Source organism: Brassica rapa, chromosome A03 (genome assembly GCF_000309985.2).
Source record: "Brassica rapa cultivar Chiifu-401-42 chromosome A03, CAAS_Brap_v3.01, whole genome shotgun sequence".
NCBI classification, from domain to species: Eukaryota; Viridiplantae; Streptophyta; class Magnoliopsida; order Brassicales; family Brassicaceae; genus Brassica; species Brassica rapa.
Window position 1 is genome coordinate 30,174,292 of NC_024797.2, and position 27,943 is coordinate 30,202,234.

Here is a 27,943-nt window from a genome sequence, read left to right on the forward strand (position 1 = left end):
ACGCCAACAAACTTTACTAAAAACTTAGAAAAAGAAGAGAATAGTTCAAGCTTTATTCCTGTTTTGATAAAGTTCTACCCAAATGGGTATCCTAATCAGAAGAGCAAGAGTCACCAAGGACATCCATCACGATCACATCTGTAAATACGTGGATACATCAAGCAAATGGGTAATAGACGGTAGTGTAAATGTAATTAAGCCTATAGAGAAACATCAAAAACGATCATTCACAATCAATGGTTCTAAGAGTGACTTGGGCACGTATACTTTTGATTCTCTCTGGAGATATGGTTCTCGTATGGGTAGTGGTGGATATTAGGAGATCGGGATTACAAAATCACCTAGATATATTACCATGTAACTATTAGGACAGTTAGCATTAATGTATAAATTAAATTTAATATTCTATAATGTAAAGAACTTGTTAGACAAGTTATATATATCTGTATAAATAAGTCTGTTGGCTAAGTTTACGAGAAGAGAGAAACTATTACACATTTACACTACTTAGGTTTCCTCCAAACATGGCTGTGATATCATGACAAGTTTCTTCGGCTTCTAACTTAAAATCAATTGGCGGTAAGTGGAGTGATTCAAATCTCTTATATATTACTCAAATCCCTTACATATTTTCAACGAGGGATCTTCTGTTCAACAGTGGACCAATGAATGAATTTTTATAGGTCAAATTATATACTTAAAAGAAAATAAAGAAAATGTTTCACCTATGGATTTCGGACCATGAGAAACGTTAGTAACAGAGCAACCGAATGTTTCGAAGCTTTTGTGAACAAAACAATATCTTATACATATTTAAGGGGTGTTACGTGACATCTCATTTGTCTATTTGAGTCCATTACTGATTGGGAAGTTTTCAAACAATGTTTCTAAACATATATATTGATGAGTTTCTCATCATTCAGAAATTTGGGAAAAGAGAACAAAACAACTACTACTTTGTCCCCTTAGAATTAAAACAGAAATCTTTGTCCCTATAGTATAAACAATAATGCTAATCCCGTTTTGTCATTTCTATTAATTTCGAAATACATATATTTAAAAAGTCATGTAATTTACTGAGGAAGTAAATAAAAAGAAAAAAAAAATACAGAGTAAAAAATCATAACATGTCGTCGACTCCTGTTTTTCTTTCTCTCTAACAAAGAGGTGACGATTAGGTTTCGTTATCGAAGCCATCTTCTCCGGCGTCTTAGTTCGTCAGAGACCTTGAACTCATCGTCACATCTCTCCTTCGTCCTCCTTCTTTCTTCTCTCCTCTCTAAACACGACAGAGTAGGATTACTCTGCAATCTCAGCCTGCTACAATTGAAGTTGTTCAAGCTCGGAAAAAGCTTCTTGTCGCTGATAAAGGACGATTAGCTTCACGTTGTTCTTCTCTTCCTCTTACTTCATCTCGGTTCCAAAATCGTTGAGGTTAGCTTTCGAAAGGCCCTTTATGTTTGATTGTGTGTTGATCTTAATTTCTTTATATGCATGTACTAGATTTAAGCTCTTCTACGGACGAAGAGATTGACGTTGTTCGAATTTCATCTCGGTTTCTCTTTCCCTAAAATTGAAGGTAAGGTTTTGCGGGTTTTTCAATCTCCTTTTGGATTTTTTTATTGATTTTGTTGATGTTCATATTGCGAGATTGAGTTTTAGTTTGATTTCCTTAAGGCATTACTAACGAGTTGAAGTTATTGCTATTATGTTTTATAGGAATGGCGTACGAGTTTCCACAACGCATACTTGAAGAAGAATTTGAGACGCAAATTGATAAGATCAACAATACGTGTAGACGTACAAATCTGGAGGAAGTGAAGGGTGTTCTCAACATTGAGTATGAGGAAGTTTTGAAAGATCCTGTCTTCGGTCCGCTTCTGGCAATCATAGAGAACAAGCTCATCTACTCAGGGAAGATCATTCATAGCTTCATATGCAAGCAGCTCAAAGTTTCGAAGCTTCACGAGCTGTGGTTTCTATTTGCTAAGAGGCCTCTTAGGTTCTCTGCGCAAGAATTTCATGCTGTGACAGGATTGAAGTTCAAAGATGAACCTGACATAAACTTCAATGATTGGAAGGATGATAAGGGGTTCTGGAGCAATGTGCTGAGGAAAAATAGAAAGGTCAACTTATTGATGATAAAGACGAAGCTTCTTAACGAATGCAACAAGTGGACGTATGTGGACAGGGTTAGGCTAGTGTATCTGTGCGTCATACATGGATTCCTCATAGCTAAGGATTCAAGAGTGTTTATCCCACATGAATACATCCGTTTGGTGATGGATTTTGAGAAGATGAGGATGTATTCGTGGGGTCTTCACGCGTATGACGAGCTGCTTGCATCAATACTCAAAGCAAGGAAAGATTTACATCTGAAGAACAGTTACGTGTTGGATGGATTCTCCTATGCATTTCATATATGGGTTATGGAGGCAATCCCAGACATTGGTAGTATGGTGGGTAGGAAGATCAAAAAAAACATGACCAAAGTGAGATGTAGGAATTGGAAAGGAAGTGGGAAAGTTTCCTACGCAGATATCAGCAGCCTAGAGTCCCACTTTAATAAGGTAATAATTTTTTAAAAAATTATATTCGGTTCAGTTAACACAATTTAACTCACTCTGTTTGGGTTTGTTCTTGTCAGGCAGAGCTGTTCCCATTTATATCTGCTACTGGGAACAATGATGTGGTTGATATCACTGAATTCTATAGGGAAGATGAGAAGACAGATGAAAGAATTGGTCGCATTGTTTCTCTTCTCAATGCCAAACAAGATTGGACAGATTTCGTATGGGAAGTCGAGGCTTTGCCTCCAACTTTGGAGCTTTCTGATTCAGAGAATGATGGAGAGAATGTTGAAGTCGAAGATGTCACAGATACTCATGTTGACGAACCGGCTGTTGTTGCAAGAAGGGGAAAGCGTAAGCTAAATGATCCTGGTGCGGAGGCTCGAAAGAAAGAACTGCTTTGTCAACGGGCAGCTGAACATAACAGTGGTATCTCCAGTGGAATGAAGACTTTCATTGAAGGTTTGTTCACCTCTGCTTTCAACTCTTTCAAGGACGTGGTGCAGAATGACATCCAAGAGCGTTTTGAGAAGGTCCAGAAAGAGATGGCTGAGCTCAAGCAAGCGGTGTCACAGATTCCGGGTCCTTCTGCTACAATGGGAAAAGACAGAGCATCTGAGATTCCATGTCCTTCAGCAACGATGGGGAAATCATCACAGATTCCCTGTCTTGCAGCAACAAAGGAAAAAGGCAAAGGCAAAGTTGATGAGAGTGTGGTTCCTCCTACGGTTCGTCGTAGCCCTCGGCAAGGAAGAAAAGTAACCATAAAATGAAGCTTTGTAATATGTCGGACTGTCTTTTGTTGTAATTTTCTCTTAACTCTTTTGTAATGTCATTGTTGTTTGCTTGTAATATCGGCTTGTTGGAAATCGGCTTGTAATGTATTTTGGTGTTTGCTATGAACTGAACTTATGACTATGACATGTTTTCTCTGTAATGTCATAGTCTCTCGACTCTTTTGTTCTGTCCTTGATGACAGTTTTGGCTAATAATGTTGTGTTTGGTTTCATTAACAGGAGATTGAAACTGAAACTGATGATATGATGGATTTTTTGAAGAATTTGTCACAATCATCTACCCATGGGGAACCTTCATCAGTTAAAGAAGAAATGAGCACCCAAGAGTATTTACAAGATACCATGGGGAACCTTTCTCAAGTATCACATGTTAAAGGTTTCGATCCCTCACAAAAAACGAGTGATGAAGAAGCACCTAAGTGGGTTACTCCAGTATCATCCTTCAAGCCTGTAGATTGGAGAACACCCACTCTCAAAGATATGGAATTACCTGACGGCTGGGTGAACGACGATGATTACTCATTAGTGTTTGTCCATGAGGATTCATGGGCTAAACTGATTCATTGGTGCTCAACTACCAAACAGTAAGTCTATGCGTTCCCTCTATGTTCTAAATTCAACAAATTTTTAATTAAATGTTGCATCGCAGGGCACCTTAAAATTGGATCTTCTATGTACACAACTGAGTTAGCAAAACGTGTTATGGGACCTGCAGTGTGGCTGAAAAATCAAGTAAGTTTTACATTACTTTGCACGCCTACTTCCTGTTCTTCTTCTTTAGCATCACATCAAGTCACTCTGTTTGTATCATATTTTATAGGAAATTGATGATGTGCTCTTCTTATTTCGCGAGAGGACTTCTTTGAGACGATGGAACCCACGAAAGTAGCTTTCATGAGCTGCATATTCAGTAATCAAATGAAGAATTCTTACACTGAGTTCAAGAAAGACAAAAAAAATTCAGGGTAGAAGGACTGCTCCATCAGTACGGAATTGGTGAACTTCCTTCACACGGCCGAACAAGACTATGGATCTTGATGTCAATCGTATGTATGTGCCTCTTCTTGTGCACGGTAACCACTGGATCTCTATGTGTGTCAACTTTGTTACTCGTTCCATAGAGGTTTTTGACTGTTCGGGACTGAAACACAACAAGGACTTGGAGCCATTTGCACATCTCATCCCAAGAATTGTCAAAGCTGTGCAGTCTTCAGAGAAGAGGGGATTTACCGTTAAGCCCTATGATGTCACTTACGCTCCAGTGCCCTGCTTCCTAAACAAGACTAGCAGCGATTGTGGAGTATATGCGTTGAAGCACATCTTCTAGGCTTGGACTTAACGTTGGTGAATGACGACAACATTCGTGAAGCTTGCCAGAAGATTGCTTATGACCTATGGGAAGCTGCTAATGATCCTGAGCTTATTTCGAGAATGGGAAAGTTCGTTCCTCCGAAGGCTATAGCTTCTCCTACGGTTGAGATTTTATAATGCTATTTTCACTATGTCTTGTTTTCCAAGTAGGTTGATATTGACTTTTTTAGTTACTCTTATATGACTCGTAACTAGCATTGGTTTGCATCTCTTATTTAGCATTTGAATCTATTATTTACCATTGCATTTGAGTCTTTTATTTAGCATTGCATTTGAGTCTTTTAGTGAATTACATACACTATAACAAACAAAGGGATACATGATATGAATCTAAATGGTCTTATTTGACTCTCGTACTAAACAAAAATTTTTAAAATAAAAATGGAGATGGTGGGAATCGAACAATTCACTTGAGGCCTTTAAATGTCCAACATAGACCACTGGACTACTTGAAACTATTGATATTACCGGCAACATATGAATCTAAATAGTTTTATTTGTCTCTCTTATTCAAGGCTATTGTAGGAGAAAAAACGGTTTTTAATAAAAATGGAGAAATGGGGCATCGAACACTTCACCTAGGGTACTTATACATACAACATAAACCACTGCACTACTTGAAACTATTGACATTAGTGGCTGATTACAAAATTAAATAAAGTAAATCTAACCGAAGCCATACAACATATCAACCCCTAACGATACCCTAAATGAATCTAAACTAACCCATACAACATATCAACCCCTAAAGATACCCTAAATGAGTCTAAACTAAGCCATACAACACCAATGTAGGGAGCTATACACGATCTAACCTAACAAGGCTACAAATCTTAATAGTCAATAGAAATCTTATGACTATCACAACACATACAATTACATCCTAAAACCCGATTAACAGTAGTCGTTTGCCCTAAACATAATCTTATATAACACCAATGACTAGAAACCCTACTTATTTCATCGTTTATCTCTCCTCTCCGTCTTTCTCTCATTCTAAAAAACCGATCATGACTAACAATGGAGGGGTTCCTTCCAGATGCTGGTGTGGGAAGGGGATTGCCACTTATGTTTCAAAAACGGAGGAGAACCCATATAGAAGATTCTTCCGATGTGAGATTGGTTTAAAGGTAATTCTGAAAAATTATGACTTTTTATTCTTCTATGTTTCAATTGACGTTTTTGTGTTTCAATTCGGAGAAAAAAGAGCAACATCTTTTCAAGTGAGTGGACGAGGCTCTGCTTGATGAGATACAAATGATGCATGAGCAACAGTCGAGAATGGCCGAAGAAATTGAAGATTTGAGAAGTTCCTTGAAAATGACAGTAGAGGAAGCAGTTATCGAGCATAAGAAGTCGAGAGATGTAGGACTAATTGGATCTCTCACTTTTTTATGTCTTTGTTCTAAATTTGATTGATCTTCTAATTGTTTTCTGAATCTATTTACTTTGTCAAAGATTGAATCAATTTGATATCCAGTTGTGTTGTCAATTTATGGATCAAATCTTAACGGTAGACTTAAAACTTGCATAAAACTAAGTAAATATTGGAAACGTGCACAATACATAAAACAGAGTTGGTCTTGAAAAAACAGAGTTTGACATGAAACAAAGCTAATGTTAGCAAAAACTCTGAAAAGTAACTTGCATAGACCGAATAGATTGTACTCCTATATTGCTCTATCACATGTGGAGCGGTTGTGACCTTCAATACCACATCGACTGCATTTACGACGTCTAGAGCTTTGAGTTCCTTGTGACGAGCGGATCTTATCTTCAACTGTCTCGTACCTACGTTTCTTTCTCCGACCTGCAGCTCTTCTAGTTTCTGGAGGGAGGACTTTCGCTTGCTGTACGTGAGATGGGACAATCCATGCATCTTCCGGAATACTTATAGGATTTATGCTTTCCTCATAAATCGATCTCCATGAAGCAGTGGTGTACATGTCGTCAGTGAGTGTGTGTGCTTGTATGCCTACGCTGAAAGCTGCTTTTATGGCATGTCTGCATGGAATTTTCATCAAATCGAATTTCCCACATGAACATGTGCGTCTGACCAAGTCGACCATACATTCAAAAGTGTCACCTCGAACCAAAAACCTGTCATCGCTAACTGGGAAAACCTGAAACTTCTTACCGTTCTCAATCCTTCGATCAATCTTCTTCTCTACAGCAACGGTCAGTGGCTGTTTATGCTTAGAACTTAAAGCTCTACGTTTGAAAAACCATCGAGTCATCATTTCCCTTATGCTGTCCAACAAGGATATAACTGGAAACTCTCTTGGCGAACGCAAAGCAGAATTTATTGATTCAGCAGGGTTATTGGTCCTAACATCGTACCTGTAACCCGGAAATTGACAACGAGCCCACTTTCTCACATCAGCTTGTATCAGATAGTTTCCAATTGCATGACTAATTGAGAAAATAGCAGTGAATTGCTTCTTAAAATCAGCTACTCGGTAAGCTTTAGAAGCCTTTGCCACCAAACCAGCGACACCTTTACCCTTGAAATATGTAACAACATTGTTCAGCAAGTGGTGAATGCAAATTCCATGATGAGCATGCGGATACACTTTTGCAAGAGCTTTAGCAAGTGAATTATTCCGGTCAGACACAAAAGCTAAATTCTGATCATCACCAATGACAACCTTAAGTTGTTTCATAAACCATTCCCACGAGCGGTCATTCTCTGAGTCGACAACTCCAAATGCAATAGGATATAGGTTCGAGTTTCCATCCAAAGCAGTAGCAACCATTAATATTCCTTTGTATTTGCTCTTCAAGAAAGTCCCATCCACAACAATAACTTTCTGAATGGCAGCATAAAAACCGCGAATAGACTGACCATATGCGATGAAGAGGAATTTGAATCTCCCATCGCTATCAGTTTCATAAAATGTGCGTGATCCTGGATTAGCTTCCTTCATCATGTGCAAGTATTTGGGAACTTTTTCATAACCCTTCTCTGGAATGCCTCTCACAACACTTACTGCATACTCACGTGCCTCCCAAGCTAAAGAGTAGGATATCTCAACTCCATGATCATCACGCATAAACTGGATAATATCATTAGGTTTCGGCCCTTCCTTGACAGTTTCGTACTTATGCTTAATGAGACTACCAACTGTTTTTGATGAAACGGTCCGAACAGAGTGGTTCCTTGATGATGGAGCACATGAATGATCAGTCACATACTTTTTGATGATAAAATATGAAGAACCTGTTAATCCCTCTGCGCGAACACGCCAGCGGCAATCATCATACGCGCAACGAACATACCAAACTCTTCTATCCGTTTTGGCAACCGTGTAGTCAAAATTATGTTTCATTGGGCATATTTCCATTGTTGCCTGCAAAGCTGCTTTGCTAGTAAAATGTTGACCCTTCTTCACAACATCAACCAGAGAAAAACGGACAGACTTTCCGTTGGTCATATCTTTCTCACACTTGTTTTCGTCATCACTTTCATCTATCTTCGCATCTTTCTCTTCAAGCTCGGCTTCACCATCAATATCATCTGAAACTTCACCCGACATACCCACTTCCTCTCTGTTAGGCAACTCAGCAGGCTCTTCATTCAAGTTAAATCCGACCTTAGATTGAATACACACACATAACCGCGTTGAAGCTTTGGTCTTCACATATGTAAGAAAATTTTTGAGTTGTCGATCATTGGTGATGAAAACAGGTGGTGAGTCGAGGCCAATAACCAAATTTGAAGGTAAGTAACTCAGGTCGATATTGACCAAGATTAGATCGGTTCCAAAGTCCTCACAAACCATAACTCTTAGGTTGTCAAAGGTTTTGCTTGTGTCCAAAGTAAGTAGTCTACCTCCTGTTTCTTCATCAACAAGAAACTTCCACCCTTTTGTTTTGGACGATCTCCAAAAACTAGAATAGGCATAGATGTGCATTTTGTCACGTTAGATTGACAAAAGTTTGGAGAAACTATGAAAAAGAGAAGAATCCCCACGATTTTTGGTCTAAATCGTGGTTGGCAACGAAGAAACAAAAATTTAGGGAAGAAGATTTAAAAAAGGAAATAAAAAAGATTTAATAGATTTAGGAAATATTTTCGAACCGTTTTTTCCTAGATTTTCGGATTTTTTAAAAAATCTAGTAGAAATTACATTCTACGTATGGTAGAAAAAAAGAAAACGTGGTAGATATAGAATACATATATTATAGATATATGAGAATTAAGTAGAATGTATATTCTTCCATATAAGATATAAGAACATTTACTATTACTTATGATCTACCAGAAAGGCAGAACATTGAATAAAATGTTGATTTTGTATTCTGCCATCTTAGATCTTAATGTTTCCGGTCTAATGCGCATTCTTCTGTATGTAGATCATTGTGTTTCAGTTAGAATGCATATTCTGAATCTCCGTAGATGGTAGATCTTATATACTAACACCTTTAGCCTATTTTTCAATTTACCATTCCAAATATTTTTTTAATCCAAAAATATTTTTCATATATGCACATGTTTGACTACTTCATGTTTTAAATTTTTCTTAATTTTTTTGCATTGTAAATTAATTGATATAAATTTTTATAACTTTTAAGAGTAGTGAAAGTCCAAAAGTGACAAAGTTTGATTTTGTACTAAGGGGACAATAACATAGTTTAGTTGTTCCCTTTTTCCAAATTTCCCGATTCTTTAGCTAAAGTTAATATAACCGGTGAAAAACTACAAGGTGATATTTACCGATGCAAATGACCTAAAGTGTAAATATGTATTAATATTTGTATTTTACGATGCAATTTTCAAAATCAAAATTATATTTCAAAAAACAAATTCTCAAAATTATAAGAATCTTTTTTAAAGTATCTCAAATGATTTTGAGATTCCCAATGACACACTTTATAAATATGCATTAGTTACTGATAAACTTAAAAAGATGAATTAGTTCAAGTTTCAGATCTCTCTTTAAATTAATCGATAAAGTTTTCCCTTGGAAGAGTCAGAACGACGTGGTCTTAATCAAAATAAAATATAAAATCCAAATTTTATAATTCAAAAATATTTATAATAATAGAATAAGAAAAAGATAATCTAATTTTTATTGTTGTATTGGGAAAAATCTAATTATATAAAAAAATGTTGCTTCTCTCCTGTGATGCCAGCTAGGATCCACATCAGAAAGTCGACTCTTATGCTGTTGACACGTGTCCAACCATCTGGAAACTCTGCGTTTCATTAACTAAATCTCACGGACATCAAAAAGCTCTGGCTGAAACCAAACGCATCGGAATCAAAATTTCGGAATGTCTCACAATGATACGATTTAGCTTTACCAATCAGACATCGACGAGATCGAGAACAAAATGAACGGCGGATTCCAATCAGGTCCCGGAACCATCCTCCCCGCTCTTCCACCGAGCCCGATCCGTCCCTCAGTACCCATCCCATCCTCCTCTCCCTTCGTCCAATCCAGCCTCCCTCCGCTTCCGCCGTCTTCCTCCTCCACCTCCCAGAAAGTGCCGCCCGTTCCAGCCCCTCCATCGCTTCCGCCGGCAGGTAACTTCGGCATCTCGAAAGTTCGAGGACGATCGGTGGGAGCGGGTTCGGGTCTCCGCCGAACACGTTGACGGAGCCGGTGTGTGATACTGTGAAGAGGGATCTGTCGATGATCGTGAGTAATCTGAAGCTGGTGGTGTTTCTGAATCCGAATAGGGAGTTTGTGTTCTGTGAAGGCGCTTAGGGATTGGGATCTGTGAGGACCGCTTTTCTTCATTGTGTTCTTGGGGCTTATGCTTTCATGGTCTCCATCCGTCAAAAAGGTAATCAAAATCTTAGCTTTAAAGTTAAAGGTGGTATCTTTGTTGATTTGGGAGTTTCTCTAGAACGATGCTTAGGCTAAGGCATCCCTAGACAGTGCACTGCTGTTAGCTTTTGATTTAACACAGAGGAATGATTCAGTGAGCAATAAACAACACAATGTGGTGCTCTCTTATATCTTTTACATGCGGAGGATCTCCACCTATATAAAGTTCACCTTTAACACATCCCCACAATTCCTCATAGCTATACATTGGTTTCCGAAGATTTGGTGTATCGCTTACTGTAATGATATCATCTCGCCGTCTTCTCCCTGTAGGTGCATCGCTCATTGTAAATCTCTTTTAATATTCAATATTTATTCTGATGAATTTCGTTGTCAACTCCAAAACGTTGAGCTCTTCTGATTGCTCTCCCTGTTTCAATCGTATTTTATTCTAAGGTGAAACAAGATTGTTCCAAATCCTCTTAGTTTGGTTTCCGACGACTCGGGATCGTTACTTTGACGGAGCCAGTGTTAGCCATTGTGGCAGAAAAACGTGTCGTTGCAGTGCTGACAACTATAGCAGAAGACGACATCCCAAAATATCAGTCATGAGTTTGAGCCGGTGGAACAAAGGTAAATACTTCTGATACTCTAATACATTGCTTATTGTGTACAAGTTTAAGTTTGAATCGATAAATATCAGAGAGGGATATTGAAAACGAATATCTTGCATTTCTCAAAGTATTTTTTTAAGAAAAAGAACAACCTCACCCCATATCTACGTTAATGCAAGCCAATCTTTCCCTGTAAAATTCGAGATGTTCATCGGTGGTGATAATAATGGGTTTTGAGTTAATTGGGTTCTCATCTTCTAGCATATGCATCATCTATTTCATTCCAAGAGACATAAACTATTATTTTCGTTTGGTGCTTTTAATCTTATACGTTTTGCTCCAGATCGATGATTTATACATTCAGTCAAAGGGAGTCTCTAAAATTTTTTATTCATATGCTTTCTGCAGCAAAAGTTCCTGCAGTGCTTTGACCATTAAGATATGTGTTTTGTATTTTTCAGGTCATGGGTTACTGCAAGTACTCCTCTACACAACAGCATCACGAATTGAGGGTTAGAATCCTTCTTTATGTGTACCTGAGATATTAGAAAACAGACGGGTTAGTGAAGCAGCTTAAAGTCTTTACACAAAAACATACTGGATGGAGCCGATGAGCTATCTGTTGCAAAAAAAAACAAGAATTGTGCTCATATATAACAAATTCGATTCAGAGTTGATATTTTTGCATAACTAAATACAGGTGGGGCGGAAGAGAGGTTGGCAGTCTTTAATTATGGGATGTTCTGTGCATTACTAGCCAAATAAAATCTGTGCTGGTACGCCTGTTTGAAGAATTTCTTATCAATAGTGTTAGTGAGGTATGTTATTTTCAGCTAAACTCATGTGGCATTTTCACCTTTCAAAATAAGGAGTTGCAAAGTCAACAACAATTTTCGAATAACAGAGGTAGCAGCGGCAATTGTGGGGATGATTTCTTGACTTTTTGACTTTCATCGATTGTCATGCTCAAGGTACAATTTCTCAGCTGTTTTTATAAGATCCATAGTAATTTATATATTTTTAAATCTGAGGCAGAACATGCATGTGGACTGTTTGTTTTCATCGATTGTCATGCTTTTTTTTTTTTTTTTTTTTTACTGGTCTTTCCATTGATAAATTGGGAATCATCAACCTAGAGTGAAATAAGACTGTCTTAGGATTGCTAATGCTTATTTTAGATGCAAGTTTATGTTGATTCTAAGGTTTTTGTAGAATACATACATGGTCTTTAATGAAGTGCCAAAGATAACATGTGCAAGATGAAGCTGAAAAATCCTCAGAAGAGGGATCAAATGCAAGCTAAGCTTCCTGGAGTTCATAGCCCGCAAATCTAGCTAATCCATCTGTTTCACACGTTCTTTAATTGATGCGTGCAAGAAGACCAGCAGTCATGGACTAAGATTCATACTTCTTCTTCTCTATACCATCATATATGCCTTGATAGTTTGAGATTGAACAAGAAATTACGACATTGTTTCATAGTTTAAGAAGAAGAAATATAGTGGTTGGTGACTGTTTTGTAGTTATGATAATGGAATAGATTGGACAGAGCTAGGCTGGTATTGGAGTTGATAAAAAAATTGAATTTTCTTGAAGAAATGCCTCACAAAGACATGGAAGCTGAAAAATGGATAGAAAGCAGAGAGTTGTAGAATTTCAGTAGGCATGACTGGGTATATACTGAAAAGGTCATCTGACTCATAACTTTGGTTATTTTCTTTTACTTGATCAAGTAGTATCGTAAAGGCTAACTACTAAAACGAAGGTATAGCTTGCTTAAATTTGAAATGAGAAATCTCAATATTATTCATATATATGTGCTTCCATCGTATTGGTTCGACTAACATGCACAAAGAACTACATAAGATATATAAGTATATAACTATACGGAGTAAACAATAAAATAATTGAAGAAGTTAAAAAAATGGAAGAAAGAGTTAGTGGAACTCTTTAAATTTCATAAACACAAAACTTTTCAATATTCTTAAAAATAAAAGTTATAACAATCGTCTGTGCATATAAGTCACTCACAAATGTATTCCTTACCAATTTTTATCACAATTTTAAGTTTTAAATCTTCAACAATGTGGGGGAAGTAACACACTAAAAAACATACATGAGATGAATATATTGAGGACATTTAACATGTAAATAAATAATGCATTTTATTTACTTTTTTTAATGAATTTATTTGAATAAGAGATATAATTTAGTTTTACTTAAAATAATGAGTATTTATATTATCTTTACCTACTAATATTGTAATAAAATATATTATAAATATCAAAAACATATCAGAAAAGTAATAAAAAAATATAAAATAATTAATATATATAACAAATTGAAATATATAATCCGCGCGCGGACCGACCTTTTTTATTTTAAGTGAAATAACACATGTCTACAATTTAACCAATTAAATACTATAATTAGAATTTAATTCATTTTTTTTTCATTCTGCTCTTCACCTTATATATAATTTCCAATAAAAATAATTGGATACTAAAATTTTTAAATTGTGTAAGCAAAAAGCAATGAATGATTTAAAATTATATATTTTATATTTGTCTATAGCTATTTATATTCTTATAATAAATTTTAAAATTTATATATTAAATAAACGTACTAAATATATAATCAAAATTAAAATTAAAACAAAAAACCCGGGCGTAGCCCGGGCCGACCCTAGTATTAATTAATATGATGTGTATCGTTGTATAAGCAAAAAACACTAATTATCTTTTTCTTATTCTATTATTAGCATGATGTGTATTGTTGTATAAGCAAAATATAAGCAAAAAATACTAACTCTCTCTCTCTCTCTCTCTCTACAATTTTACTCTGTTTATTTTATCTATGATTCTAACATTTACTCTGTTTCTTTTTTACAGATCGTTGATGGTGCAGAGATGTCACTTTGGGAGATGGTGTTAGGCGTAAGCTCTCTCTCTCTACACTCTGTTTATCTCTGATTCTAAACTTTTCATCTTTTTTCTGTTTATCTCTCTACACTCTGTTTCTCTCTCTCTCTCTCTCTCTCTCTCTCTCTCTCTCTCTCTCTCTCTCTCTCTCTCTCTCTCTCTCTCTCTCTCTCTCTCTCTCTCTCTCTCTGTTTTGTTGCTCATATTTTCTCTGTTTTTTTCTCTCTCTTATAAATATTACTAAAGTAAAATATAATATAAATTTAACCATAATATTATCGTTAATTCTTTTTAATTAATTTTAATATTATAATAAATTATTAGCTAAATTACAAAAATATTTATTACTAACTATAATTGAAAATAAAATATAATTAAACTTAAAATTATGAAAAGTATGTCAAATCAGCGAATTCACTTTTTAAATAATATTGATTTGCTAATATTATATATATTCTGCTAATATTTACCATTTTGCTAATTTTAAGCAAATTCACTTCTCAAATCAGCAAATTAACACTATATATATTATTTACTATTTATTATTTTTTGCAAATATTTTTGCTCATATTTGCCAAATACTGATTTGACTATTAATCAATCAATCAATTATTGATAAACATTTAGTGTTGAAAATAGAAAATATTGTTTAATCGGTACAATCTATACTATTTTGTAATTTTTTATATAAATTTTCAAGGAGAAAACAAGTTCCGTTCTTACGTAGTTTAAAATAAATAAATAAATAATGTAACTGCAAAATCTCTTCCTACCTTTTAACTCCTAAGTTTTCTCAATCACTTCCACCGCGTTCATTGTTGAACCATAGCATTTGCAACTTCCAAATGGTTTCATTTTCTACGTAACTTTTGGCAACTAATTTGTTTCTTTTATTTTTTTCTCCCACTATTTTTGTCTATGATTTCTTCTTCTTCATCAATTTGCTTTTCTGTGTTTTGGAGTGTAGTAAAAGAAAAAATATACAGGTTTATGACAACTTTTTTTTGACTAAAAGAGTATTTTTTTTAATTCAGATGATATATTCTCTTCTTTACCTGATATTCATTTTTTGCATGATTTATTTTGAAGATGGCAGTTGAGGTCCTCCTATTTTAGAGCTTAGTTCTTCAGAAAAGAAATGAAAATTAAAGCATCGTCGATAAATGAGGTAATAGTTGGTACATACGATTCTATTTTATAATAATTTTTGAGTTAGATTATTCTTTTGTTTTTATTTACAAAAAGAGGATTAATTATTTTACAAACTTTAGCTTTTTGTTTTTTCCATTGGCTTATTCTTAAGATAACAAGGGGATCTCGCTGCTTATATGGATATATAATCATATAAGACATCATACAGACCTTAACTCATTTTGAAATATGAATGTGAGTATTTTGACTTTTTTTTTCTTTCAGTTAACCATGGAAAACTTCAGTGTTTAAAGGTTTTTTTCAACTGTAAGCTTTGATTTATTATGACTGTAGGGTAAAATAAAGACTATGTCATCTTACCATTGAGGAACATGAAGATGATAAGTGATGCTGAGAGAAAGAGGTTAATATCAATGGTTAGAAGAGGTATTTTAGTCCAGGTTCTAAAACGCGGCCTACAGTTTCCTAGGTACAATATATATATATATATATATATATATATATATATATATATATATATATATATATATATATATATATATTTTTTGTCAAACCCTAGGTACAATATATATAATTTCTGGATTTTAGTAGAAAAAAAGAAGATTGCCGAAAACGTGTGGAACTGTGGATGACAAGACATTCAAGAATTAGCTCAATAACATAATTAAAAATCAATTGTGTGTATTTCATTCTATTTCCATAAAAAAAAGCAAATGTTGTATAACTAAAATGGGTCTATTCCCCATCTATGAAATTAATACTTTTGTTTTATTTTTGACAAACAAACTTATCATACTCCATCATATAGAAATTTAAAATGTGCATATTTTATTATTTTTATGCAAGATCGTTGGTGATTATGTAACAGTAATCCACAATTTTGTATGTATCCTTGATATATCTTAATAAAAAAAGGTTGAATTTATTTTTGATGACCTATGGAAAGTAGACATAAATAAAGTAGAAAGTAGACATCAATAAAACTTCAGTATCCCCAACAGATTCATCGGTGGAGGAGCGACATTGTGCGGTGGAGCCGGCGGCGAGAGAAGCAGAAGCTGCGGAAAGGAGGCGTAGTCGACTGAAATGAGAGTACAATGATCGGGAAGCCTGGGTGCGCTTCGGTTGTTGTTAAGGATCCACGTTATCGTTGAGGTTGCGACGTCAGGAGCTGTTTGGTTCCTTTGGAGCTTAGCTCTCTGCTCCCTCATGGCCATGAATAGAGCGAAGAGGATGGTTAACAAAATTTTGGTCCAAGGGTTCTGGACCACCTCCTCGCTGAAAGCGATGGTTATGGAAATTAATCCATCAAAGGCGCCGAAATCGTTCAGCCTCTTCGTCAATTTCAGGACTGTGATGACATGGTACATTGCAAAGAAGAACTCGAGCGTCGCGAGCCAGTCGGCTAGATGCGACGCTCCTTCCGCGATCTTGGCGAGGTTCTTCAGCAACTATACTATTACCCATTGCATAATTGGGCGAAGGTACTCTGGCACTATAAAATATGATTTTGTGATTTATGTGGTCTCGTAAGAATTATAGAGAAAAAAATAAAACTCGATCAAAAATTATTAAGCAGAAACAAAGTAAGCTTAATAGCATAGTAAGCTCTCGGTCTCTCTCTCTCTCTGGTTTGTTACTCATATTTACTTTGTTTTTTTCCTCTCTCTCTCATATAAATTTAACCATAATATCATCATTAATTTTTTTAATTAATCTCAAGATAATGATAAATTATCAACTAAATCATAAAAATATTTATTATTAAAATTATAATTGAAAATAAAATATGATTAAATCTAAAATTATGGAAAGTATGACAAATCAGAAAATTCATTTTTTAAATAATATTGATTTGCTAATACTATATATATATATATATATATATATATTTGCTAATATTTACTACTAGGTGATAATCCGCACCCTGCGCGGAGTGAGTGACTAAAAAAAATTATTAATTTTAATATATAGGTATTAGAAAGTCTAAAGTCACAAATATTGGATATAATGAAATATCTTACGAAAATGTGCAGGTTTATATAACGTAAGTTTTTTTTTAATTTGTATAATCGGTTAGATTCAATTGAAGTATATTTTATGGAAAAAACATCTATAAGAGTAAGCAAAGACTTATATAAATTTATTTTGAATTTAAGATAAAACAAAACATAGGCAACATAATTATTGTTTTCCTAATAAAATTATGATTATAATAATTAAAGAAACATAGGTAATAGAAAAATAAAACACCAAATGATGTGAAATTGTCTTCAAAACTCCTCGTTTGCAATCCTATAGAGAGAAATAATAAAGAATAAGTTTACCAAACAAAACACTTATTTACTCTTTTCTACTAAAGAAAATGATTTACCTCTTTCTGAAAACATTGATTTATGGAACATCATTGGGTTTGAAAATGATTTTTGAAAACTCTTTAATGTTAGTCACGTTCTTCAATTTTTCTTATCATGATAAAAAAATAATATCAAGCAAAATATTAAGGGGATATAAGCTCCAACACGATTTTTATTTTAAATTAGTATAATACATTACATATTCCCCAATTAGATTAATCGGCAGTAAATTGTCAAGTATATCCGCTTTCCACAGAAGCACAACTTTCACCCTTACGTTCTATGTAGATTTGAAAGTCTTCAAATCAGAAACAAAATCAAGACCGGCCATTTGAAATTATATAATGTATAGACGTTAAAGGCTGAAAGATTTCTTTGGTTCCCATCAGAGCTATATATATAGTAAAGAAACCTAGGCAACTCAATTATCGGGAGTGGCGAAAACAGAAGGTGAATAATGTAATTAGTGATCAATCAATTATACCACATTGGGACAATTCGTAGCGAAATAAAATCCATAGACCCGCAAAATAATTAATTTTGCTTTGATCTTGCACTAACTACACAATATTTTATAGATTGAACTTGTCAGGCAAGATTGTGTGATTGAGTATGGAAATAAATATACAAAAATAAAGGAGATTAGGAAACAAAATTAATATCTTCTAAGTTTGTATTCATAGCAATGAAATCAATCATAAAGGCCTGATTGATAATCACAGAGTAATTATAGGAAACAAAGTGCTTAATTTTTTGAAACAAAAAGAGAATAAACTTTTATAGAACACACACTAAATTACATTCTATACGTGAATAATAACTATTATTCCGTTTGTCGTTCTTTTTGAATTACAATAAATAGTTACAATATGCCGTCCATATTATTGTTTCTCTCAGTTTATTATAATCAATACTTGTTATGTTTTGATAACGATCAACAAATGGACAATATAATATGCTAATACGATTTTATGTAAAAATGATCATATAGTAGAAAAGGAGTTGGGGAGCTCCTCGTGCTGAGAGAATAATGCTTTTATCATTATACTGAAAATTGGTCTATCATAAATCGTATTCTTTTGAGAATATGATAAACATGTTACGTGAATGGAAATAATTTAACCGGTATGAGACAGATGCTAAGGAGGAGATCCGGCAATTTAGAAAGCATATAATATATAATTTTAAGTGACAATTAAATGAACAATGGCAGTATATATAATTAATCTAGTAAGAAGAGGGTCTTTAAATATATGGTGTGAAATTGATTGTGGTATTGATACGTAGGAAATGACATTCTTGTTAATAACATATGAAGTAAAGATTAAATACTAATAATGCTCCTTAAATAATATAAAAGGGATTTTGCTAATCTCAAGCTAATTCACTTCTCAAATCAGCAAATCAAACACTATATATATTATTTACTATTTATTATTTTTTGCTAATATTTTCTCATATTTTGCCAAATAATGATTTTGCTATTAATCAATCAATCAATTATTGATAAACATATAGTGTCTAAAATAGAAAATATTGTTTAATCGGTACAATCTATACTATTTTTTTTTTAGTAGTTGCTATTTTTCAAGTTTTGTTATTTTGGGAAAGTTTTATCTACAAAAGATATTTAGAAACCAAAAACAGGTACTATTAATTACAGAAATTGTTCCTCCAACATCACTGATTACTTGAGATGTTTCCTTTAATTAAAATTTTAGTTTGACTTAGGTAGTGATTGGTAAAAGTCCGAGTGCGGTATTTGAAGCGGTTTTGTCAAGTCTGCAGTAAAATCACCAATCACAAAACCAGTTAAAAACCTTGCGGTTTTGGTAAATAAAAAAGTAAAACCGCACCTATACAGTAACTGATGGAAAATGGTCTTATAATTAATGGACCGCACTTGAAATTTGTAAACACCTTAAGTAGCGGTTCAATGGAAAAACGCACTTCCACTTTATTTTATTTATTTATCTAATAATAAATAATTAAATATGCAATAAAATTATATAAATTAATGATTAGAATGAATTAAAAACTCAACTGCATCAGTTTACAATAATGTAACATATCAAAAATACTTTGAACCTAATTGAAAGTCAGACATAAGCGTTTGGGTATCCCTTATGTATTTTTGGATTCATTTTATTAGGTCTCATTTTAACATTTTATATATTAAAAATATTTGTATGATAGATATTTTATTTAATTTAAGTTTCAAATCGTTCTCACAAATAATTTTCTAAATTTGACTTTTTAGAAGAAAAAGCTTACAATCATTTTTTCTAAACTACAATAATTACTTTTAGTCAAAAACATATTATTAAAATAGAAACTATAATATTTGGAGTTATAAGTTAAAACAAAAATTTCAAATAAATTTTAATATTTAGGATTTGAATATATATAAAATATTATAACACAATCACTAAACACAAAATTGTTTTAATTATATTAGTATATTTTTTATATTATTTTCTATCAAAATCGCACTACTTTTCTATCAAAACCGCACTACTTTTTCAATCAAAACCGCTCTTATTCCAAAACAGCATGAACTGCGGTTGCACCGTACTGCACTTAAATTCCGTCCCGCTTGTGTTATCAAATCTGCCGTTACCATTTGAACCCTTAGTCCACCACATATAGTTGTTAGGGTTTATATTCTGCATATTTTGAAATGAGAGGAGGAAGAGGATAGCTGTTTAACGCCAGTCTCGAAAATAAAATAGGCGTGGAACTTTAATGGGAGACAAGATAAAATCAACGGCTCAGATCATCTATCTTCCTCTTACGATCGATCTCAATTCAAATTCTCTCTCTCTCTCTCTCTCTCTCTCTCTCTCTCTCTCTCTCTCTCTCTCTCTTGTCCTCTTTATAATCGATTTGTGTTCTTCTTCTTCGTCTTCGTCTGGATTATATTCTGGATTTAGTGGATCTGCTGCTTCTACTCTGAGCCTTATTGTGGATTGATTCGGATGAGCATCGTGTCTCCCTCTTCTTAAGGTCTCTTCTGAAGATCAAAATCTACTCTTTCCAACTTCTCTTTGATTTTGTTTAGAAAAAGTTCGAAGCTTTGTTGTGTGTTTGGACCCAAGCTCATCACCTGAAGTTAATTTCTGCCTTCTTCAGTCTCAATTTGTTGAATTTATTCGGCGTTTTTGAATTTTAGTTTCTGTGAGTGTTTACACTTTTCGCTAAGTATTGTATCTGTAAGCTCATGCTGACTCTTAGTCCGACTGTGTTTAAATTTATGTTTTGCTTTTTGTTTCAGATCGTAGGCTTTGGGGTGTGTTGTATTGTTTCTCTTGCTAAGAATGAAGAAAGCCCCCACTATTCCACAAGAAGGAAGCAAGAAGGGGAGTCACGGGTATTGCTTTTTCTTCTGTCCTTTATTTTTTCCATTGTTGAGGTTGAATTGCTCGCATTCAACAAAGATATTCTCAGGTTAATTTTGCAAGTCTCTTTGTGTGTGATGTGTTGAACACTTTCATAGGAGGCCATGTGGTCCTGCAAGACGATCCACCAAAGGACAATGGACCGCCGAAGAGGTGAGTTCCTTTGTCTATCTGATTCTTCATTTATTGTGGATTTTCAATCAGAGATGTATCCTCGCACATTTAGTTGGCATTAGCTATCCTCAACATTTATCTCTATGAACTTTTCTGTTACATTAATCCTGTTTTCCCTGGACCAGGACGAAGTCTTGTGCAAAGCTGTTGAGCGTTTTCAAGGAAAGAACTGGAAGAAGATTGGTAAGTCAAGTTACCAAATCCTGATTCATTCTTGTCCTAGTTTCGTTTTATCATGGACTTAAAAATCATATCTCAATATTTAGCTGCCGTGTTTATTTGTAGTCTTTGATTAAGATGGTGAAAGCAATGTGTGATTTTTATTTGTTTCACCTTTTTCAGCTGAATGTTTTAAAGATCGGACTGATGTCCAGTGTCTTCACAGATGGCAAAAGGTCCTGAACCCAGAGCTTGTGAAAGGGCCGTGGTCAAAAGAGGTGATTGCGTTATATATGCTTTACTCAACTTTGCTCCCTGTGGTGGTTCATTTCAGTGTCGTACATGTTAATATCTGGAATGTGTTTCATGACATTTTTGTTTTTCAAAGGAGGATGACACAATAATTGCTCTGGTGGAAAAATATGGGCCAAAGAAATGGTCTACTATTTCTCAGCAATTACCTGGGCGCATAGGAAAGCAATGTAGGGAAAGGTATATACACATAATCTCCACTTCTTTTGCAGTGACATTTTCAACTAGACTTTTTTATTTTGTATGGTGCTTGGTTACACATGAACATTGTTGTGGTTGATGTAGGTGGCATAACCATCTTAACCCTGGCATTAATAAAAATGCATGGACCCAGGAAGAGGAACTGACTCTTATTCGTGCACATCAAATTTATGGGAATAAATGGGCAGAGCTTACTAAATTTTTGCCAGGAAGGTAATATAATATGTCTCTTCCATTTGTAGTGATATGACAGTATTTGCTGACCTGTGTCCTGAAGATTGGTGGTCTCTTATCTTTCCATAGGTCAGACAATTCAATAAAAAATCACTGGAACAGCTCAGTTAAGAAGAAACTGGATTCCTACTACGCATCAGGTCTTTTGGATCAGAGTCAAAGCTCGCCACTCATTCCCATCCAGACCAATTCCATAGCTTCATCTTCCTCGTGGATGCACAGCAGTGGAGATGAAGGTAATTTCAGGCCAGGGGCTGATGCTGAAGAATCAGAATGCAGCCAGGCTTCAACTGTTTTCAGCTGTTCACAGTCGACCAATGATTTATTAGATGAGGCTAAACCTGCAAACGAAGAATTCTACATTCCTGAATTGCCCTCAGGAACAGAGCAGCAGATCTCAAACTCTCCATCTCATGCAGAATCGTACTACCCTTCCTTTGAAGATGTAAAAATTGTTGTCCCTAAAATTTCTTGTGAAGCAGAATCCTCAAAGGAGTATCAGAATCGTAATTGTTTGACAGAGGCTAGAACTACCGCAGCTACAGAGGATCACTTGCAGGCTGTATGTAATAATGATAAACAGGACCGTGATCTAGACTGTCCTCAGTTATTGGGAGATGAAAAAAATGAAGCATGCCAAGCTTTTCAAAATTCAGTCAGATTAACTGATCAACCTTCTATGCCAAACTCGGACACAGATATGCATCCACAGCCTCAAACTTTGATCACGGACGAGGAGTGCTGTAGGGTTCTTTTCACAAATACTACGGAAGATAGCGGTGTAGCTTCTAATGCGCAAGGGCAGAACTTGGTTGATCCTCAAAAGGGCAAAGGATTTATACCAGCTTCTGAAACTGAAAACATTCCAGCTTTATCCTGGCATCCTTCAAATTGTAAGGATTCTGTTCAAGATTGTCACCTTCTTGAAGCTACTGCATTAGAACATAAAGTGGACACAAATGATAGTTTCATCGACACTGATGGACATGTAACTTCCCATGGAAATGATGATAATGAAGGTATCCCAGACCAGCAGGAGCCGTCTTATATTCCCAAGGATTCATTGAAGCTAGTACCCCTGAATAATTTTACTTCTCCTGCTAGAGTGAATAAGATTTCTTTTCCTATTGACGACAAGCCAGCTGAAAAAGACAAAGGATCTCTTTGTTATGAACCTCCACGGTTCCCAAGTGCAGATATTCCTTTCTTCAGCTGTGATCTTGTACCTTCAAATAGTGACTTAAGGCAAGAGTACAGTCCCTTTGGTATCCGCCAGTTGATGATGAATTGTACAACTCCGTTAAGGCTATGGGATTCACCGTGTCGTAATAAGAGCCCTGATGTCATGCTTAAAGATGCTGCCAAAAGTTTCAGTGGTACACCATCCATCTTGAAGAAGCGGCAGCATCGGGACTTGATGTCACCTGTGCTTGATAGGAGAAAAGAAAAAATGCTGAAAAGTGCTGAGGCTTCCTCCTTGGCTAAAGACTTTTCACGCTTAGATGTTATGCTTAATCATTGCAATTCCTCTATTTTGTCGGAACGTCCTGACAACAAAAATGAAACCTTGGAGTCAGGAGGAGTGACTTCAGCTACAATTGTAAGTCCGTCTTTTTTTACTCTACATGCTTTAATGTGCACTGTCTGGTATACATATATTGAGTTTACTAGTGAACTTCTCGTTGCTTAACACATCACTCTAGTTCATTGATATCTCTTTTTGTTAGAACGTGCCATTCTAGTTTGTTCAAGAACATTGCATCTAGTTATTTGAGATGTCTTTGTCAAGGAGCATAGTCTTATCACTGGTGCTAGTTCTCCAATAATTTAACCTTACAAGCTTTAATCTCTAAATCTGTTGCTTTCCTCTGCACCAGGACCAAGAAACTCGTAGAAGTTTGGTTTACTGTAATGATGTTGAGATGCAACTGAGTTCTCCTGATAAAAGTGGATCGAGACCAGATAACAAAGTGAATACAACTGCGTCAGAACCTCCATTCACTGTAGACTCTATTCCTTTATCAACAATCGCAGGAAACAAAACCAACACTGCAGAGAGTAGTTTTGATATTATTGAAAACTGTAGCATGTAAGTTTTACCTTTCCTCACCTGATTTTTCGGTTGATTCATATATTTGCTGGAAAGTATTATTCTAAGTTGTCTTGGTTCCACTCTTTCTAGATTTGATGGAACTCCGTTCAAAAAACTCCTTGATACCCCATCACCATGGAAATCCCCTTTACTCTTTGGTTCTTTCTTGCAAAGCCCAAAGTTACCTTCAGACATTACATTTGAGGTAATGGGAGATTGAGTGACTATGAATGAGACTAGTTTCTAGATACTACTGAAGCCCTTGCTGATGGACAAATATTCTTTGTTGTTTTTTCTTTATTTTCAGGATATTGGGTGCTTTATGAGTCCCGGAGATAGAAGCTATGATGCCATAGGACTGATGAAACACTTGAGTGAACACACAGCTACGGCATATGCAGATGCTTTGGAAGTCTTGGGTAATGACACACCTGAAACAATACTCAAGAAGAGACAGATGAACAAGTCTATTCAAGGGAAAGAAAATCAGCTTTGGCCTCACGATCAACTGGAAAACCGTTCCCAGGTAACATCTTCAACTATCGCAACATAATATTTCCTTACAAATTCTTAATAAGTTTGGAACCTCTATGAACTCTTTTATTCAATTCACCAAAGAATCACACCATGGAGGAGTCTCCAAACTCTCGACCATTGCACAAACCAAGACCCTAGGCAAAAACCCTTTAGCTCTCAACTACCTGTAAAATATGTTGCTGACAATGCTACAATTCACTGCTCAACCACTAGGCTAGTTACAAGGAAACTTTGTCAAGTCTTACTTCTGTTCTTAGTCTAACTTAATGTTGAAATTGAATCTTGACTGGTTGAGATAGGAGGTTTAGCAGTTTGAGTTAGGAAGTTGACTTGCTCTGAACCAATTCTGTGAGGGAATGCAGGTGGAGCGTCGTGCCTTGGACTTCAGCGATTGTGGAACACCGGGGAAAGCAAAGGTATCCTCGGCTTCTCCAGGCGGCTACTCGAGCCCATCATCTTACCTTCTGAAGAGTTGCAGATAGAAAAGGCTGCTTTTGTTGATAGATCTCTGAAGGGACATTCATTCTCCCCTTCAATTTTTTTGATCATCCCATATATGTACTGTATGTCTTATTTTAATCTCCTCATTAAAAATTTTCTTCTTTGTAATGTGTGTAGATCTTGCAACTCTGGACATGATACACTTGATTAAATAGCGAAAAAGATATTTATTCTTAATAAATTAACTTTTACATTGTATGAGTTTCAAACACTGTTGAACGTCAGGTCAAAATGTATATTTAGGTCTGCACTCCAACTTCAAGATTCCGAAACCAATGTAAACGATCAAAACAGACGGTGGACTGACCAAAAGACAGAACCAAACCCAGTTTTGATGATACACTGTATGTATATCTACAACCTCAACACTCCTACTGCCTACTTGCTCTGATTTATCTTCTGGATCCACAATCATCTCATGATCAGTCCAAGGCAACAATTTGGTGAGCTCAGTCTCTGAAGAAACCATCTCTTGAGGTGACTATTTGTCTTTGTTACCATCATACCAAATGCTTCTTCTCAAGAATCATGATCTTGAGGGAACTTCATTGTAATACTAAGGTTCGTCTTCTTCATCAGATGATAACAAAGATGGATCCATCCATGCTTTCTTTCGACATCTGGTGTGAATTCCAAAGGATTAGCTTCAAGCATCTCCAAGCCCTGATGGTTTCTGTTCCCAAACTCCCCTTCGTCATTAGTTAAAGCAGCTCTTCTCCTAAGGAAGAAAGCAGTTCCAGCATACAAGACTACCAAACCCCATGAAGATACCTCGTAGCACCAAAACAATAGTACAGAACAGCTGCTTCCTAGTGTCAGGAGGCTTGAGCCGAGAAATATAGCTAGGAGACCGTAGAATGATAGCAAACACAACATTCAGAATTGACAGGCAACGAACCCCACCTGTGAATTTACCAGAGGCAGGATCAAGAAGATCAATAGCCAATTTAAGATCCAAAGCTTAGTGATAAGAAACTCTGATGATCCCAGAGTCTCAAAGGTGGAAACATCATAACTAATAGCAGATGAAACAGGATTCTACATACCATAAAGTGTACAAGAAAAGGTTTGGTACTGAAAAGGAATGAATCTATGGCACTCACGGATGGAAGACACATATATGGAACGCTGAAATAAAGAGCGAGAGAAGAGAGTACAGTAGCTATTTTCAACAACTTTTAGAAACCCATGTCGGTGAGGAGCGGAATACGCCACAAAAATTCCTGTAGTATTGCCACAAAATAACGAGGAAACTAAGAAGAAGACACACAACACCTTTATGAAAAAAATTGACAAAAGACAACACAAAGGACAAACAGTAAGATAGTAAAATACTTCACAAACGTTTCCATATTGTTAGAGCCACTTCTTGAAGGAAGGAGTGAAGGGAAAGAGATAATAGATAGGACTCAATTCAATTTATTTGACAACATGATGTAACAATCAAACAGCAAAGTTGGTTCACTTTGATAAATCTCCTATCATTTAACTGAAAAGTAAGAACCTTTATAACTTAGAGAGTCAGAACTTAGAGAGTCAGAACTAAGGGTTATAACCAAACCTAACAACAATCATTCAAGAACTAAGAGGACACATCAATGCTCAGTTCTAGAGACTAACACTCACCTAGTAGAAGCTAGAGACTGACACTCACCTGCTACAACCATCCAGTAGAAATCAACAACAGTCTCTTGATCCGTCAAGTAAAAAGCACCTGGAAATATATCAGATTCATTAGCGTTGCCATACACATTCAAAGGCTATAGCTTCACGTCGCCGCAGAACATTTGAAGAAAACACAATTCTCGAGCTGACGACCGTGCAAGTGAAGATGACACAGCAAATGAAACCCAATGTGGACATTAGTAACGGCCTCTGAAGCTTAATCAAAGCTCTATCTTCCTCCCTGAGGCTCGCGTACTCATGCTTCGGCAACGCGTCTCCAATGATCGCCATTGAAGAATTTAAGATAAAGGTAAGATTTTTCTTGTTGGGGTTTCATCAGGAGCCCTGAGTCTCAAAGCTTTTTGAAGAAGAATCAATGGAACGGAGCATGGAGTTTGAGAAATGAGGAAGAAGGTGATGGAAATAATTACGAATAGACCCCATGGAAACTCATTAATTACAGATAGACCCCAAATCTTTGTGTCAGTTAACCAATTTCCCCTGAGAATGGTAACAAAACAACTAATTGTTGTGGATTTTCTATATGGGATAATTACAAAAATGTGAAAGAAACTAATTTTAAACTAAGGCTTCGAATGGTGACCATTGTCCCGCCTCGCTCCGCAGTTAACAATAACAAAAATCTCTACATATAATATATATTTATACATTTTTATAACTGTTAAAACCGTACCACAATTGAAACGCTTGTCCTGCACTGTAATCACCATTCGGAGTCTAAGGAAAATGATAATAAAAAATAGATAAATAGGGGAAGGCAAATTATTGCAAATTAATTTTAACATAAAATTATCAAAAGGTTTGGTTCCCTCATGGTATCATGTGTTGATAATAAAGCTGTCCACTAGCTTCTTTCTAGTAACGATAAACAAGTTAAGCATTGGACCAGACCAACCATAGATAAATGCTTAGCTTTAGAGTCCTGAATCTGATTAACCCACTATACATTAACACTGTTATTATTTATTATTAAAAAAAATAAAAAAGTATCTGTATTTAAGAGTCCCATTCCCACCATACAAAGTGTGTGTAAACTACCAATCAACACTCAAAGACATGAATTCATCTTTTTAGTTCGAAAAAGTATGTT

General features: G+C 35.4%; 3 protein-coding genes, 2 long non-coding RNA genes and 1 pseudogene across 9 annotated transcripts; 4 read left to right on the plus strand and 2 right to left on the minus strand.

Annotated features, from left to right (window-relative positions):
* Positions 1 to 1,665: 1,665 nt before the first annotated feature.
* Positions 1,666 to 6,347, plus strand: LOC103862278. 2 transcript variants are annotated; one of them, XR_004456190.1, is made up of 4 exons: positions 1,666 to 2,570; positions 2,648 to 3,328; positions 3,587 to 4,099; positions 4,188 to 6,347. XR_004456190.1 is itself a non-coding variant. In XM_033287216.1 (3 exons), the coding sequence occupies exons 1-3, from the start codon at positions 1,722 to 1,724 to the stop codon at positions 3,953 to 3,955; spliced, it is 1,899 nt and encodes a 632-aa protein (XP_033143107.1). In that variant the 5' UTR covers positions 1,666 to 1,721; the 3' UTR covers positions 3,956 to 6,347. The 2 variants fall into 2 exon arrangements, 1 of the variants encoding a protein (XP_033143107.1); XM_033287216.1 differs by having other exon boundaries at positions 3,587 to 6,347.
* A 61-nt stretch (positions 6,348 to 6,408) lies between these two features.
* On the minus strand, positions 6,409 to 8,652 carry LOC103862279. The gene has a single exon (XM_033287450.1). The coding sequence runs from the start codon at positions 8,650 to 8,652 to the stop codon at positions 6,409 to 6,411; it is 2,244 nt and encodes a 747-aa protein (XP_033143341.1).
* Positions 8,653 to 10,015: 1,363 nt separating this feature from the next.
* On the plus strand, positions 10,016 to 12,720 carry LOC103862191 (annotated as a pseudogene).
* A 1,576-nt stretch (positions 12,721 to 14,296) lies between these two features.
* Positions 14,297 to 15,973, plus strand: LOC103862192. Its single transcript, XR_004456046.1, has 2 exons — positions 14,297 to 15,436; positions 15,536 to 15,973. It is a non-coding gene; the product is annotated as an uncharacterized LOC103862192 (long non-coding RNA).
* A 1,107-nt stretch (positions 15,974 to 17,080) lies between these two features.
* LOC103862194 (transcription factor MYB3R-1) lies at positions 17,081 to 25,360 on the plus strand. Of its 3 annotated transcripts, none has more exons than XM_009139892.3 (12): positions 17,081 to 20,736; positions 20,834 to 20,929; positions 21,056 to 21,110; positions 21,257 to 21,314; positions 21,474 to 21,568; positions 21,679 to 21,782; positions 21,888 to 22,016; positions 22,107 to 23,637; positions 23,915 to 24,126; positions 24,220 to 24,334; positions 24,437 to 24,655; positions 25,029 to 25,360. In XM_009139892.3, the coding sequence occupies exons 2-12, from the start codon at positions 20,877 to 20,879 to the stop codon at positions 25,146 to 25,148; spliced, it is 2,691 nt and encodes an 896-aa protein (XP_009138140.2). In that variant the 5' UTR covers positions 17,081 to 20,736; positions 20,834 to 20,876; the 3' UTR covers positions 25,149 to 25,360. The 3 variants fall into 3 exon arrangements, with proteins under 3 accessions (XP_009138140.2, XP_033142514.1, XP_009138139.2); XM_033286623.1 differs by having other exon boundaries at positions 17,081 to 20,591; positions 20,840 to 20,929; XM_009139891.3 differs by having other exon boundaries at positions 17,081 to 20,565.
* Positions 25,320 to 27,905, minus strand: LOC103862193. 2 transcript variants are annotated; one of them, XR_631690.3, is made up of 2 exons: positions 26,794 to 27,905; positions 25,320 to 26,390 (listed from the first exon to the last, which is right to left on the minus strand). It is a non-coding gene; the product is annotated as an uncharacterized LOC103862193 (long non-coding RNA). The 2 variants fall into 2 exon arrangements; XR_004456047.1 differs by having other exon boundaries at positions 26,822 to 27,256.
* Between the last annotated feature and the right edge of the window lie 38 nt (positions 27,906 to 27,943).

Excerpts from the sequence above, each read along its gene's own strand:
- LOC103862278 (XM_033287216.1), top strand. The coding sequence starts at position 1,722 with ATGGCGTACGAGTTTCCACAACGCATACTTGAAGAAGAATTTGAGACG. Across the intron at positions 2,571-2,647 it reads TAGAGTCCCACTTTAATAAG|GCAGAGCTGTTCCCATTTAT; the intron begins GTAATAATTTTT and ends TGTTCTTGTCAG. Across the intron at positions 3,329-3,586 it reads GCCCTCGGCAAGGAAGAAAA|GAGATTGAAACTGAAACTGA; the intron begins GTAACCATAAAA and ends TTTCATTAACAG.
- LOC103862279 (XM_033287450.1), bottom strand. The coding sequence starts at position 8,652 with ATGCACATCTATGCCTATTCTAGTTTTTGGAGATCGTCCAAAACAAAA.
- LOC103862194 (XM_009139892.3), top strand. The coding sequence starts at position 20,877 with ATGAAGAAAGCCCCCACTATTCCACAAGAAGGAAGCAAGAAGGGGAGT. Across the intron at positions 21,783-21,887 it reads GGAAAGCAATGTAGGGAAAG|GTGGCATAACCATCTTAACC; the intron begins GTATATACACAT and ends TGGTTGATGTAG. Across the intron at positions 24,335-24,436 it reads CTTCAGACATTACATTTGAG|GATATTGGGTGCTTTATGAG; the intron begins GTAATGGGAGAT and ends CTTTATTTTCAG.